This window comes from Mobula birostris, chromosome 8 (assembly GCF_030028105.1).
Source record: "Mobula birostris isolate sMobBir1 chromosome 8, sMobBir1.hap1, whole genome shotgun sequence".
NCBI lineage: Eukaryota > Metazoa > Chordata > Chondrichthyes > Myliobatiformes > Myliobatidae > Mobula > Mobula birostris.
Genome location: NC_092377.1, coordinates 22,540,639 through 22,556,882, shown reverse-complemented (window position 1 = coordinate 22,556,882; position 16,244 = coordinate 22,540,639). Strand labels below are relative to the sequence as shown.

At 38.9% G+C, this 16,244-nt stretch overlaps 2 protein-coding genes across 3 annotated transcripts in view; one reads left to right on the top strand and one right to left on the bottom strand.

Annotated features, from left to right (window-relative positions):
• The window catches only part of prkd3 (protein kinase D3), a 382,928-nt gene extending 367,653 nt beyond the window's left edge, over positions 1–15,275 (top strand). The window contains exons 16-20 of the mRNA XM_072264891.1: positions 1,392–1,553; positions 3,918–4,016; positions 4,562–4,829; positions 7,322–7,407; positions 8,192–15,275. Coding sequence (XP_072120992.1) covers positions 1,392–1,553; positions 3,918–4,016; positions 4,562–4,829; positions 7,322–7,407; positions 8,192–8,365 — 789 coding nt within the window. The 3' untranslated portion in view covers positions 8,366–15,275. The remainder of the gene's footprint in view (positions 1–1,391; positions 1,554–3,917; positions 4,017–4,561; positions 4,830–7,321; positions 7,408–8,191) is intronic.
• The window catches only part of ndufaf7 (NADH:ubiquinone oxidoreductase complex assembly factor 7), a 43,728-nt gene continuing 37,659 nt past the window's right edge, over positions 10,176–16,244 (bottom strand). For both annotated transcript variants that reach the window (XM_072264894.1, XM_072264895.1), the window contains one exon: positions 10,176–10,586. The gene's annotated coding sequence lies outside the window, so the exon portion shown is untranslated. The remainder of the gene's footprint in view (positions 10,587–16,244) is intronic.

Below are 16,244 nucleotides of genomic sequence, written 5' to 3'. Positions count from 1 at the left end.
CTATGGTGGGATGTTTGATTAGACCACCACACTGTTACACCAGCCCACTCCTATTTCAGCCCTTCATCTCCCGTTCCCTCCTCCACTTTCCACCCCTCGAATTGTGAATGTGGTGACGCATGAAGCTGGCTACCTACTCAGGAGGTGAGGGCGCAGAATATCGCCACCTACTGTTAGATCAATGCACTGCAGAAAATTCCCCGATTAGTTAATTAGGCTGGTATCATCATGTGTTACCAGGACATTTCTGGTAGCTGTCATAATCAAACCAGTAATCCGTAGATGAGAAAAGCAGACCTGCTCTGACTTACTGATTTATAGTGGGAATCATTATGACCCAGCTATTACTGGAATAAATACAGTGCTAGGCTGTGCATGTAGTTAAGGACCCCTTTCACCAAGCTTCCCCACCCCTGCCTGTCCCTGACACTGAACTCAGCTGTGAATTTTGCGTGAATATGCAATCAACAATTCATGGTGTTTTTCAAGCGTGTCCTTTTGAGTTTATTCTCTGTAGAAGCAAGCTGTAAAGTTGCAGCATTATTCCAGGGAATCTGTAACTTGTGAAATGGGGTTGCCATTTATTTGGATAGAGAGGAACTGCTATGAAGAACACTGGTAAATTTCAGAAATGTTGCATTTCCTCATTAATTTTATTGTATTAAGTAGATGTAGAACTTCAATTTATATTTTTTGCTGTTTCAAAGAAATGTTTGCTCTATTTTCAACTTTTATTACCTAATGGTTTGTGTACTTTTAGCAATTTCAAGTTACTTTTGAATGAATGTTCATGTGTTATCTGGCTGACAAAATTGATGTTCAGCTGAACTGTGACCAAATCTTGTAATGGCCTCCTCTGTGTGGCAGCAGCCTGGATGCACTGAGCATCACGTTAGCAGAGGACTGCGCCTTAATCCCAGGGAATGTGCATTAAGTAAATGCAGGCTTCACTCGTGCTTCAGTGGAATGGGGGAGAGCTTCAAAATCCAGGCCAGTGATACGTAGTGTCTGTAAAGCTCATTAAGCACTTTCCCCAGCTTTAGACATGCACCATCACAGCCCACATTAAACTGAGTCAGGGCACTGAAGAAGATTCTCGGATTGGTAAATTAGGCTGGTATTCCATCATGTGTTTCCAGGGAATTCCATAAATGGGAAAAACAGACCTGCTTCGGTTTATTGACTTCCAGTGAGGATGATTATGACTATTCTCACACTGTGTGAAGATTGGTGCTGCTCTCTGCTGCTGCTTTGTGTTGGCACCAAACTAGAGTTAATGGGACCTGCAACATTCATTAATAAGCCTTAATTTTGTGTAGAAATATGAAGATATTATAACTGACGTTTTACACATGTTATTTTAAAATAACAAAATAATTCTCCATGTTCAGAACCTTCATCATCCAGGAATCGTAAATCTCGAATGCATGTTTGAAACTCCTGAAAGAGTCTTCGTTGTCATGGAGAAACTCCACGGAGACATGCTGGAAATGATTCTGTCCAGTGAGAAAAGCCGCTTGCCGGAACGAGTCACCAAATTTTTAGTCACACAGGTAATTTTTGTTTAATTCTCTTTGTGTACTAAACCTCGTCTTTCTTCCAATGGCAGCAAGTTTCAGTTATTTGCCTCATATTTCAACAATGCCTGTTACTCCTTTTTAACTCCTAAATGCATGGGGAAAATTTAAGGACTGTTGTGTCTGAAATTATGTTGCCCTCTCTTCTTTTAACTGAGTCAGTGTAGGCTACAGAGTCTTGTAACTTGTGTTATAAACGACCAATATGTTACCATGGTGTTTTAATTGACATCATGGAAGACAGAATTTAGACAGGCCACAGATAGCTGTGGAGGCTGTGATTGAGCCTATTTAAAGTACAGGTTGATAGGTTCTTGATTAGTTAAGGTGTCAAAGGTTCTGGGGGGAAGGCAGAGAATTTGGGTTGAGAAGGATTATAAATCAGCCATAATGGAGAAGACTCAATGTGTCGAATGGCCTCATTCTGCTCCTATGTCTTCAGGTTCTATGGATCTGACTTGGCAACCCAATTTCTCTCAGTGCAACATTTATGTAAGCAGGATGGACACTGAAGAAAGGAATAGAATTGATTTGCTTTGGTTTAGATTTTTTTTGTTGAAGATGTCATCACTGCATGAGTATCTCTTAATCTCTTATATTTAACCCAGAATAGCAATTGTTTTCCTGTGTGCATTGTTGTTTGACATCTACATGCCATTAGGGGCATAACTAACTATTCATTGGAGATATCCCTATAGCAGTGATCAGCACATTGAAGCTCATCCCAGCAATGGTAGACTTGAGCACATGGGAAACATAGTAGAGTAGAAATGTTGGCACGTTCTGTTCTCTCTGACCCTTGAACATGTGTCAATGGAGCAGCCTTTAGGAGAACTTTCATAGATTTTCCTAATCTGCCATAACAAGTTCCGTTAAAGAGCAACAATGAATCTAATAGCCACTCCTCCTATAGAGATCCTAACTTTATTAGAAACTGGAGGAAACTTACAGATAACCTTTTGTGTCCATTCTAACCGTAGGTTAGAGACCTTGCTTGAAGTTACAAAGTTACCACAAGATGTGCCCCCTCCCCCAAATGAGATCCCAGTGTTCATATTGGTTTCTTAAGAAATGGTTACAGCAACTCCGATTGAGAAGAAACAAGCAGATGGAAATCTGTTTTTTATCTGAGGAAATCGTGATTTGTTGATTATTATTTTTCTCTTTCTCTTCTCTATCACTGAACACAAGTTGGTTATTGAATTGAATTGATTTTATTTCTTACATCCTTCATATACATATGTAAAAATCTTTACACTACATCTCTGTCTGAATGTGCAATGTGTAATTTATAGTAATTTATAATAAATAGTATGTACAACAGGACAGTCAATATAACATAGAATTGTATCAGCATGAATTAATCAGTCTGATAGCCTGGTGGAAGAAACTGTCCTGGAGTAAGCTGGTCCTGACATTTATGCTGTGGTACCATTTCCCGGATGGTAGCAGTTGATAGACTTTGTGGTGGGGGTGATTCAGGTCCCCAATGATCCTTCTTACACATTTGTCTTTGTAAATGTCCTGAATAGTGGGAAGTTCACATCTACAGATGTGCTGGGCTGTCCACACCACTCTCTGCAGAGTCCTGCGATAGATGAAAGTACAGTTCCCGTCCCAGGCAGTGATGTAGCCAGTCAGGATGCTCTCAGTTGTGCCCCTGTAAAAAGATGACCAGGCTCAGGCCATTCACCAAGAAGTATATACAGGAAATACTCTACTCATGTGCACCACTTCATAGTGTCATCTGTCGTAATTAACACTGCTGATTTTCTGGATCCAAGTTTGCATTTGTGGCCTTGCGCACTTAACTGAAGCCAACACAGTGCTGGAGATTTGTCATTGGTTTGTTGCTGCTTATTTGCCAGGGCGGCTTTGTAGCGTAGTGGTTAGCAAAGTGCTTTACAGAACAGGCGACCTTGGGTTCAATTCCCGCTGGTGCCTGTAAGGAGTTTGTACGTTCTCCCCGTGACCGCGTAGTTTTCCTCCAGGTGCTACGGTTTCCTCCCACAGTCCCAAAACGTACCAGTTGGTCGGTTAATTGGTCATTGTAAACGGTCTCGCGATTAAATCGGGGATTGTGGGGTGGCGTGGCTTGAATGGCTGTGCTGTATCTCAATGAATAAAAAGAAACTATAGATGCAAGAGTACAAACACGCTGGGTAGAACTGCATTTGCTTCAAATTAACAATGCAGCAGAATACCGAACCACTCACATTTATAATTTCATCTTGCCGAAATTTCTCTCTCCTCACATATCATGGAATGAAAACACATATTTCAGAAATTTTATAACTTAATCAGTACATTCCTTTTAGTGAATTTATCTTATTTTTTAAGATCCTGGTGGCTTTAAGACACTTACACTTTAAGAACATCGTACACTGTGACCTGAAGCCTGAGAATGTACTGCTTGCTTCAGCGGATCCTTTTCCTCAGGTGCGTTTATGTTACCGATGAGTTTTTATTTTATTGTAAACTCTTTACTATTGTTTAAAGTAAATCTCAGAAGTAACCACTTTACCTCGTTGCACTTAATAACTGTTCCTTATAGTTAACTATAATGGGTGTTATGGTATACCTTTGATCCATCTGTCCAACTAACTCAATTGTAACTTTTGGAGAAGTAACAATTGTAGACCACAGCCTCCCGTTTTGATGCTATACACCACTTACTGAGCAATACATCAGGGGTATTGGTTTGAATGCGTTATTGAATACATACACAATCAAAACAAAATCATTTTGTGTTCAGGACCACTATTTGCATTAACCTTAAAACAATGCTCTTCCATTGGCTCAGAATCTCCTCCAAGCCAGTGGCAGCCCTTCACCGTGCAAATATAAACGTTCAACATGAATATGGAACCAGTGTGTGACTTGGAGGACAGCTTGCAGATAGAGATGCCCATATGTCGATTGTCTTTTAAAGCTATCTTGAATAAGTGCTGAATCTTGGCTTCTTTCTATTGACCTTCACCTAGGTAAAGCTCTGCGACTTTGGCTTTGCTCGTATTATTGGCGAGAAATCATTCCGACGGTCTGTGGTGGGAACCCCGGCCTACCTTGCTCCAGAGGTCCTCCGGAGCAAAGGATACAACCGGTCTCTTGACATGTGGTCAGTGGGTGTAATAATCTATGTGAGCCTCAGTGGCACTTTCCCATTCAACGAAGATGAAGATATCAATGACCAGATCCAAAATGCAGCATTCATGTACCCACCAAACCCATGGAAAGAAACTTCCAGTGAAGGTAGAAATCAACCATAAGCTCATACTTCTATAACAACAAATTAATGTGCTAAGAATATTCGATAACTTGCAGCTTTAGATACTGTTAGTGCTGAAATCAAGTTCACTGTTCATGAGGGTGCCCGGTCTCAGAATGTGAAACTGAATTAAAATATTATAGCACTCAACAAAGCTGTAATCAAACATTAGTAACAATGGTAAAACATTATATCCTTCCAGTTACATTCTCATCTGCATAATTACCCTGGTACCCTATCTTACCTATATATGTCAATGACAGCCATCTGCCAGTCTCCCCCTAATAACCTGCTTCCTGACGTAGTGTATGGCAAGAGATCTAATCTTGGATGAACCTTGGTTTTCTTCAGCTAAATAAAATTGCATACTGTTAAATTGATGTCCTGATGAAGGGCCTCGGCCCAAAACATCAACTGTTTACTCTTTTCCATCGATGCTGCCTGACCTGCTGAGTTCCTGCAGCGTTCTGTGTGTCTTGCTTTGGATTTCCAGTATCTGCAGACTTTCTCATGTTTATTGCTAAATCTGTTTATTATCATCCCGTGTACTGAGGTACAGTGAAAGACTTGTGTACTGTTCATACAGATCAATTCATTACAACAGTGCATTGAGGGTAAAACAATGATCTCTCTGGCTATCCATCCCATAGGATGATGGTTCCTTTCAGTCAGTTAATGGGGTTTACGCCCCACTCAGAAAGGAACGGCATGTGCGTGAATGGATTTTAGGTGAGTAGGGGGTTGCACAGGTCCAGACCCACCGTCCCGACATCCCCTCCCGGATCCAGCAGCATGGTGGGGTCCAAGACGGCTGGGGGAGGTTCTGTTGCAGTGAATGGCCAGACCAAGCTTCGATGCAAGGGATGCCCTTTCCGTGCTTCACGGCACGTGTTTGCCAGCTGGCCGTTGACCCTACAAGAGGGTTCATCCGCCCTTTGACAGGTCTTGTTTTTTGTCCCAGTCACCCTCCTCACCAAGCAAGCCTGGTGGGGGAGTCGGTTTAGTCGCCGACCACCCGACCATGCAACAGGTAGTACAGAGAAAGTACAGTGTAGGTAGACAATAAGGTGCAAGGTCTTAATGACATAGATTGTGAGGCCAAGAGCCCATTTTACCATTCCAGGAAACCATTGAATTGTCTTATAACAGTGGGATAGCAGCTGTCCTTGAGCATGGTAATACATACTTTTCAGGCTTTTGTATCTTCTGCTTAATGGGAGGGGGTAGAAAAGAGAGAATGTCCTGAATAGCTGGGGTTGCTGGCTACTCGACTGAGGCTGCAGAGGCCACAGAGGGGAGGTTGTTTTCTGAGCTTGTGTCCACAACTTGCTGTGGTTCTTGTGGATGTGGTCAGAGCAGCTACCATACCAATCCGTCATAAACCTGGATGAGACGGTGCACCACTAAAAATTTGTAAGGGTCAAAGGGGGCATGCCAAATTTCTTTCTGCCTCCTGAGGAGGTAGGGTGTTGCTGAGCTTTCTTAGCTGTGGTTGAGTAATTTTGGGCAGACCATGTGTTGTCTTCAGTTCCTGTCACAAACTTCGTTCTCATGCCACTGAGTTGATTCCTTTTCTCTGCATTAATGTATAATGAGCTAGACAGCTCATGATCTTGCCATCCAACCTGGAACTGATCTTTTCTTCCTTCCTCCTTTTGGGTTACTTCCCCCTGAGTAAATGGCTCGCCCTCTCTTGGCTTTTGCCATTAACCATTTCAAGTTGAAACCAGAAAGTATTGGAAATACTCAGCAGGTTAGGCAACATTAGTGGAGAGTGGAACAAAGTTACGGTGTCAGGGTGAATAAACCTTCACAAGTACTGTTCAAGAACCATCCAAAATGTTTTTTTTTCTTGTCTCTGAATGTACCTCATTTAATGGATAGGCCTAGTATTTTCTGTTTCAGTAGTTCATATTCACAGCATCCATAATACTTTGCTTTTGCTTCATAGTTCCAGCACTCCCTAGTTAGTATCCAATTCTTGACCATCTTCAGCCATATTAGACCTCACTAGCTTCCTCTTGCCCACCATTCCCAGTTCCATTGTACTCTGACCATCAATTATTCAAATTTAAAATCTAATGTTCAAATTTACATTCACTATCTCTTCAGCCCGGTGGTGATCACCTGAATGTACACTTAATTTCATATGCAATTTGGTTACCAGCTTTACCCACACATCAAGGAGATCCTTGCTTTGAATACCATTGCAATTTTTTTCTGTTTCATAACACATGGCAGAAAAGAACAAGGAAGAAAACTGTCTTTTGTGACATCTGACTGCCACAAAGTACTGAGAAGCCTTCAGAAAAAATTATTATAACGTTGCCGTTTTAATCCCAATCTGTTTGCTCACTCTGTAACTGAATGTAGTCAACTTGATATGTTTGTCTCCTGTTATGACACACGGTATCTTGGAATATTGCTACTATTTCTAAGTACTACTAACTCAATGATTTTCTTTCTCTTGGGCTAGCCATTGATCTAATTAACAACCTGTTGCAAGTGAAGATGAGAAAACGTTTCAGTGTGGACAAGTCACTCAGTCACCCTTGGCTACAGGTAAATTTATGTGACTTACAGTAAATCCTGTTAAGTGGAGCACCAGTATAATTTTGCAAATACTGTTTTATTAATTTTGCCACTGCCTGTGTTGTCTTCAACGGCCCTTTTAAATGGCAGTTTCATTCAGTGAGAACTTGCTTTTACTCGAACAACTAAATTGGGATTATACTGAAATCCAAAGCTTCCAGTTTTCCAAGTATATTCCCTTGGGTTTCATTAGTTTTCTGAAGTAGTAGAGACTACACACTCAGGATTAGAGATACAATATAGCGTTGAGAGTTTTGTGCACCTTTCATATTCCACCATTGATTCCAATACTGAAGTTGTGCAACTTTGAAGTATACTGATAGAACAGTACATGAGTGTATCTGAGACTTGCTGGCTAGTTAAAAATGAATTATTAATTTTAATTTAAGGTCTTATGTTAGACATAGAAACATGATCATTTAAGGTAAATGAACTTCAGCCTTTGGAGTTTAATAGTCTAATGCTTGAATAAATTGAATAATTTGTTCAACTGTTTGTTTTACAATTATCTTTGCTTCACTTAGAAGGTTGTTGCAAAAATATACAATTTTGTTTTAGTATGCTTAAGTATTCAAAGTAAATTTATTATCAAGGTATGTACTACCCTGAGATTCATTTTCTTCTGAGCATTCACAGTAGAACAAAGAAATAAAATAGAACCAATGAGAAACTACATACACACAGAAAAGAAGACTGACCAATGTGTAGAAGTTCTGAAGTTAGTTTCCTTAGATGTTTTCTTGCTGTTTTGCAGGATTACCAGACATGGCTAGATCTTCGAGAATTTGAAACCAGGAAAGGAGAGCGTTACATCACGCATGAAAGTGATGATGCACGTTGGGAAGAATATTCCAAAATACACAATCTCCAGTATCCCAAACACTTCATCATGGCGCCCAATCTTGACGATATGGAGGAAGATCCTTAATGTATCAAACTGGGCAAATTGCCAGGAGCGAATAATGTTACAGCAAAGATGTGGAAAACACTGCCACTGGGTAAAAGGAAGCTAAGACTTGTTGCTGTTGGATGTACAACAGGGCCAAAGTGGATTGGATGCTGCCTAGCTCGTTACATCAGCCCACGTGACATTGAAGGGATCTGGTGTAAATGGAGACTGCAAACCTATAGCACAGCTGGAGACTTAGTGACTAATGTATGAGGAGAAAGAGGACATGTATATGCTGTGAGCTATAGACTTTAAACCAAACATTCCTTTTTTCTAGTATTTAGCTGGTTTAATACTATCCACCCAAGTACCTTTTTGGTACCAAGCCATAAATTTACTTGTTTACTAAATGCAAAGCTAGATCAGACAATCTCTTTTTCACAAGTGTTTTGAACGTAAAGTGTAGTTATTGAGAATAAATGTCCATTGTAGGACAAGGGCTATTGCTTGGACCAAATTTTGTTTAAATAGGGATCTTTGGTTATATAAAAGTTGGATGGCAGGTTTGAAAGTAAATAATCAATTTGTTCACACAACTGTTTTGTTATTTTTGTACATCCTGTTCTCTCCATCTTGTGGTTGACAGTTCTAGGTTATTGCAACAGTATTACACTATTATATGTGAAGGCCTCGGAGAATGACAGTAAATGCTTTCATTGACTCCTGCAAAAAATTTAAAAAGTAAATTTGCAGCATCTCTCCCTTGATAGTGGAGACAAAATTCAATTATGTGTGTTCAAAAGTGTAAATTTCTGCAATAAAGTAACATGAATTGGTGTAGAATGAAGAAAAAGTGCTGAAGGAAAATACCATTCTCTAGTGCTATAGAGTACTCTGTAGACCAGATTAAGCTGTGAACTCAATGGTGGAACGGATGCAGTTGGAGTGAACACATTTCCTTGGGTCCATCCTGTTATTTCAGGCTCTAGTCACTGGAGGGCACTGCAGAGAGGCTTTGATTTGCCAGTGCCAGAAGCATGTTTGACTCTCTAGTGTGTAACCAATTGCCACATCATTTCTTGCTGCATAGCCTAAGTACAAATTTCATTTTCATAAAACTCAATCACTTTAAACTTTTAACTATTTAAATCTACATTATAATGCTGCTAGCTAGCATTCCTGTGGCAGGCAACTGTCCTGTCAGATGTTGTTGTTCAACATTAGTGGCAACAGCAAGATGGTGTGCATGTTTGAATATGCATCAGAGTGTCACAAGTGGAGGTTGTATGATGGACCAAATATACCTTTCAGTGTTCTGTATATCATGACTTCAACTGCTCTTGGATCAGTATTTGCTATACTGTAGTTCAGACTTCAGTGATTTGTTTTGTCAAGCTCGAGGCAGCACAGCCCATGTGTAGCTTAAAGCCTCTTGCCTTAAAGTACGGAGCTGCCTATGCATCAAGTCTCTGAAGCAATGAGTGGGGAAAAAGGACTGCTAATCCTTACCCACTCGTGAGATCTATTTTAACACAACAAGGACCTCATTGGCCAAGGCAGGCATGAGATTAAGAAAGGATAATGTTCTTTACCAACTATCATGCAGCCCAGTCAGTTCTATTCAGCCTGAAGACTTCAGAGCCCAGACACCACAAAATAGATAACTTGCACAAAGCAGTCTAAGTAATTTAAAAAGTATCATGAAAGATGTTGGCTATTATTGGCCACACCCCTGCAAAAAATAACCCCTCATTTTCACTGTGATATGTATATAAACCACTCCACAGTATGAGCTGTGATGTGAATATTAACCAATCCATGGTCTGCAGACTGACATAACATTTTCCACTTGCAATTTTATTCAAAGGTAATTTTTCATTAAATAAAAAAGGATGACCTATTAAAATCAATAGGATTACATATCAGCAGTTTGCTTTTAATCTGATTGGCACTTTTGACCAATTTTACATTGTCCTTCAACAGGGATCTTTTAAGGAACTGAATTAAAGAACTCCATGAAAAACAGTAAATTGGTTTAAAAAAAAAAACACATTAAGGCGCAATTCAGCAAATACTTTTTATCGTGGCCAGGCTCAGCAAAAAGGACACAACAATTGCCAGTCCTTAAGCCTCCCCAGCCTCCAAGCATGTGCAGAGTCCATTAACCTCTTCGTGTCAACGATCCTAATGTATCGCATTGCTGCCTCAAAAGTAGAGACCAGATATGTACGTACATCTCAGATATAGTTTCACCAATGCCCTGTAAAAAAACAAAAGAAAAACTTCATTTATATTCCATGCCCCTTGCAACAAAGGTTAACTTTCATTAGCCTTTCTATACATGTGCTAACTTTTGTGTTTCAAAACTAGGACCCCTCTCAATCCCTTAATACTTAAATTTCTGTTATCTCACTACATTGAGATAAAAATTTGCTTTTTGATTCTTCCTTCCAGAGTGAATGACCTTACACTTTACTAGATATTTTGTCAGCTAACTTCTAGCCCATTGCTTTAACCTACCTACACATCCCTTTGTCCATCTCGTAATTTGCTCAATCATCTACAGTTCTGTGCAAAAGATTAGATTTGATACATCAGCATTGATATATTAATATATCAGGGATATGATTCTGTGCAAATGTCTTAGGCACACATGTATAGCTAGGGTGCCTAAGACTTTAGCATAGTACTGCATTTGTCAATGTGGAGCGGAGAGCAAGTTTATAAACTTGGCGAAGCACAGGATATTGGGAATGGAAAGGGTGGAGCACTGCAGGAGGGGTGTGGAACAGGTGGCAGAGGAGAGCCAGGGCAGGCATGCCAAGCCCCGAGAAATCAGGCAAGGTTGTTTGATTCCCAAACAATTGGGAACATCTCTCTGCTTCCTGCTCCCTCCTCTCTCCCTGCCTCCATCCCAGTTTCAGTCCATGATAGAGACCCATATCAGAATAAGGTTGATCATCATTCATGAAAATTTTGATTTGTGGCAGCAGTACAGTGCAATATATAAAATTACTATAGTCCTATGTAAGTCTTAGGCGCTCTCTCTATGTAAAATATATACTGTATATATATGTGTGTGTGTGCGCGCTTAAGACTTTTGCACAGTACCATATCTTTGCATCATCAAATTTGTTTACAGTACACTCAGTCCCCTCATCTGAGACAATATGGATATTAATTGATGTCCCTGCATTGATTCCTGAGGCATGCCACAAGACGCCGACTGTCAATCTATAGATGACCCATTTACCTTAATTTGCTGTTTTCTGTAAGTTAGAAACCGCCTTATCGATGCTGATGTCTTAAATCCAATCTTTTATCCTTACCAAATTCTTTCTGGAAATCTAAATTAACTACATCTACTGTACCCATTCTCCATTATCCAAGCTGTTTGTTACATCCTCATAGAGCACAAGCAAATTTGTCAAATCTAACTCCCCTTGGCAGGTCAGGCAACATTCATAGAGGAAAATGAACAGTCAACATCTGGGGTCATGACCCTTTCTGATGAAGTATCTCAGCCTGAAACGTGACTGTTAATTTCCATCCGTAGATGCTGCCTGTCATACTGAGTTTCATCAGCATTTTGTGTGTTCCTCTAGCTTTGCAACATCTGCTGTCCCTCTTGAAGTCTTAAATCAGCTTGATTCTCTAATGATTTAAATGTGCTATTATTCCATTGTAGACAGAATTTAAGCCACATATTAGATTGTACAATCAGGTAGGGTGCTGTGCTATATTTATGACCTTGTACATAATTAGGAATTCAGTTATATCTCATTTAACATGTAACAGTTATGGTGAATATTTACAGCAAACTATTCTGTAAACATTCAAACCTGACCAATTTGCTGAGTACACTGTAGAATAAAGTCCACCCAGTGAGGGAGCAGAGAATCATCTGACAGCTGATTTTGGATAATTGCTGATACTTCAATAATTCCTGTCACATTTTCTCACTCAAAATCGATAATCTCACCAATTTTCTCTTTGAAATTTCTGGGTCACTGTTAGATTCTCTTAAAGTCCTAAGTACAGGTCCAAAATTTAAGGGTTTTTTAAAATTATAATTATCTTCCTCTTTTGCTTTCTTTGTTTCGCCGGACCTACTTGATCAAACAGTCTTGTTTGAGTCTGATTCCATTTAACTCTGGGCACTTTTCTGGATTCTTTGGAAAACCGACCAAAGACAATGTGTTTCCCAGCACTGTGACCAGTGGGTTCTCTCAGAGGTCTTTTTATTTAATGCAACTGTGTTCAATTTACTTGTTCCATTAATTTACTAATTGAACTGGGTAGGATTCTGACTACATCATCACCTCCATCCATTGCTTTCAACATTGGAATACTGGTGTTCACTACTATTACAAGATGGTGTCAGACTTTACACTTAACCATAATCAATGAGAGACATGCAGAATGGGATACAGTCCTTGTCTCTGATGAATTATTATTCTTTTACTCAAATGCTATTCTATTCACTCTACTCTAAAACACGTTTTTAAGACAAAAAGACATTAAGTACACAACTTCTGTACCTCCTCCTTGATATCAGCCTGTCCATTCAGTAAAATTCTGTTCTTTATAATTTTATTTGACCATCCATTTTTCCAGATAACATCCTGTGTTTTACCTTGCCAAAGAACTGTCCAAGAGTCTTCAAGTTAATCTGAAAAACCTGGCTTAAGATGCTGTTACTTTAGTTTTTAACTAAATAAACAACCATTCTAATCAGTAATTTAAGGAGAAAATTTTCTATCATATTTCAACCTGTAGCCGAAAAGATACTTAACCACAGACGAATGTCTGGTATTGTTATTTAACATCTGTCCTGTTTTATTGAAGATTGGTCAGAATTTTTACAGCATATTGGACAATAAAATTCATGGTTTCTAATGCATTCCTGCAGCTGTGTGAGGGGCGATGGTAGAACAATTAGAATTGATAAACAGCTATGACCTTATGTTTTTGCAATGCTGTAAGGATTTTCTAACATTCTATGTCTGGGGTTTTCACCAGTGCATAGGGACTGTTAAATTTTAAATACAGCTTACTCTAACTTATTTTTTGCTGTTTGGCAATTGGAAGGAGATGGTCAATGACACATACAATCAGTGGTAATGGAACCAAGATTTCACCTGAGATGACAAGTTTTTTTGCTAGTAATTATGAAATTGCTGCCTATCAAACTGAACAAACATTTAACTTGTCTTTTTTGGGGGGGTAGGGGTGAGGAGAGTGCTAGTGGTGATTGGAAATTCTGATGTATGCTTTAGTGTTAGCCATTTGCTTGTGCTTGTATATTTAAGTTTCCTATAGTTTGTCTGCATTAGTACTAACTGAGTGTTATTCGACTAATCATTGCACTCCAATACTGGAAGATAATCTAAGGAGTGAAGTAGCTTGGTTATGGTCACAAACATTCCCAAAATTAAGTTTCCCCTCTGGTTTGAGATAAATATATATATATATATAGTTTTTATGTATTGCAACTGTGCTGTTTGCTCTATGTGATTTAAGTGCAATTTTGGCAAAGGAAGCAAATTAAGTTTAGAGTCTATTTTAAAGATTTAATACTTGTCAAAAAAACAAGGTTTACCTTAGTACTTTAATAACCTCTTATGATTAAGAATATGGAAATATACTAGATCTAGTATAGTCAAATTATATAAAATTAATAAATTAAAGTAACTAAACTCATATCACATGAATTATTTTGTACAGTCAACCATCAGTTATGCATTTTGCTTGCAGACTATTTGTTGCTGCCTGTGCACATCTGTCAGCAGGGACCAAACTGACCCCTACAATTTGTACTGTACAGAATTCCAAATTGGGCAAAGAAAGAATAAGAAATTTAAATTTCTATTTTCCTAAATTTCAGCTGATTTAGGAATATTAATGTATAAATTGCACCATTGCTGAATATTGCTTCTGCATTCCTAGTCTTTTATCTGATAGGGGTCTTTGTCTTATCTTTCATGTTGCTATTTACCTTAAGACATGGTGAATGTTCCGGAGTTGGTCTGTAAAGGCGGATAAATACTACAGTGAATTTGATAGCGTATTTGGATTTGTAAATTAAAGGGTAGTTGTAACTTAAAGATTCTCAATTACATAACCCAACATTGATTCCCACCATCACTGATATCCTATGGCTGCTGCCTCTCTGATCCAATCCTAAATATTGGAGTTTAGACAGAAAGTAAAATGTTGCATTACTCCTTACAGTGAAATAAACATTCAAGCAATAATCACCCAGATTTTATAAATTAATGCTATTTAAATATTAGAATGAAGAATTTAATGCTTGAATGGTTGATATCTTTTTAAAATTGCCACGCAGAGCAAAGATAGGATAAACAGATGTTTGGCAAATTGCTCACAAAATACATCCTTTGGCAAAGTTAGTAAGAAGGCACTAGAAGTGTAAAAGATTTTGGAAAACTGTTACCAAGTTGTCAATTTGAGCTGAATAAAAAAGGAAATAGAACATGTAATCAGGGGCCAGCTGATGGAAAGCAAAACCAATGTTTGTCTAACTCAGATTTTTTTTTTGGATTGGTTTGACCTACCATAATGGATACTTTGTATTTGTCTGTGAGATTTATAAACATTTTTTGCTTACCCAGGTGTGTGCTGAATAGTCAAACTATATGCAGTGACGGTTTAATAAGGGCTCTCCACGATCTTTACAATGCAACAAGTCAGTGCAGTTGCCATGACCTATGATTACTATTCAGTGTGATGGAAATAAGGAACCAGACTTAAGACAACAAAATAAAAAGACTGGTCAACTCATAATAACTGTTGGGGAAATATTTACAGGCTGTTACTGAGAATCTTTACATCATCAGTGTTGCCACTGGCTTGGCAGGAGTCTTATAGAAAAGTGTTTTGTATATTTTAGTACTTACAGTTTAATAAAACTGATTGGATTTTCAAATTTAGTTTTACTGTTGTTATTGCAACATTACAGTTCAAGCACTGACATTTGTAATAATACCATTAACCTTAAAACATTACTGATGTGGTGCAAGGGAGGGCACACGATGGCAACAGAGTGGAGGAATGAATGTTTCATCAAGCTGAGATTGAGGAAAGTTTTAAGTGGCAGAGATGGTATACCTAAAAAAGCATCAGGGGTAATGCCAGATAGTCAGACTCAGTGAAAGTGCTATTGGGAAAGGAATGTGGTGGGATAATACTGGTTGTTACATTAAAGAGTTGAGTATTCAGGGAATTTAGCTACGATGGACTAAGACAGCAATATCAAGACGTGTAGTAAAGACACAAAAATAGGGAGTAAATTAGAAATGGAAGAGTGGTTTTGTTGATAAAGGACATTTGCCTAGAAAATTAATTGCCTTATGGTGCAATGTTCAATTAAAAACTTTTGAAATATAATCATTACCACTCCCAGATCAATTCACATGACTTAAAATCCTACCTTAGACTACCTGTCATTAGTCACCCACTGTAATTTCCACATCAGGACCCACAAGCTGTCATTCCCTAGACAAAGCCCTTTCGGAGCATTGCACTCAGGATGACGTCATTCCCTGTACAACAGTGCTCATTAGGATCACCTTCTGATGGGGGCTTCTGCTGAGGGAAACAAAGCCATCATAACCACAGCTTGCAAACCCCTAGATTTCGGCACTAAGCTGCACATATCCTTTGACCTTCCTCATCTACCATCCCAGAAGGACATTCCCCCCTCACAAACCAGGCTCCAGATTCACCTACCATTGCTGCCAGAACAATTTTCTTTTGTTATTTTAAAAACTTCCTCTTTATATCCCCAATGAATTTACCAGCCTCTACTCTTCATGGACCCACTCCTTCTCAAAAAGCATTTAGTACCTCTGCATCTTCCACCATCACGGAAAGTCACCTTTGACAAGAAACTCAA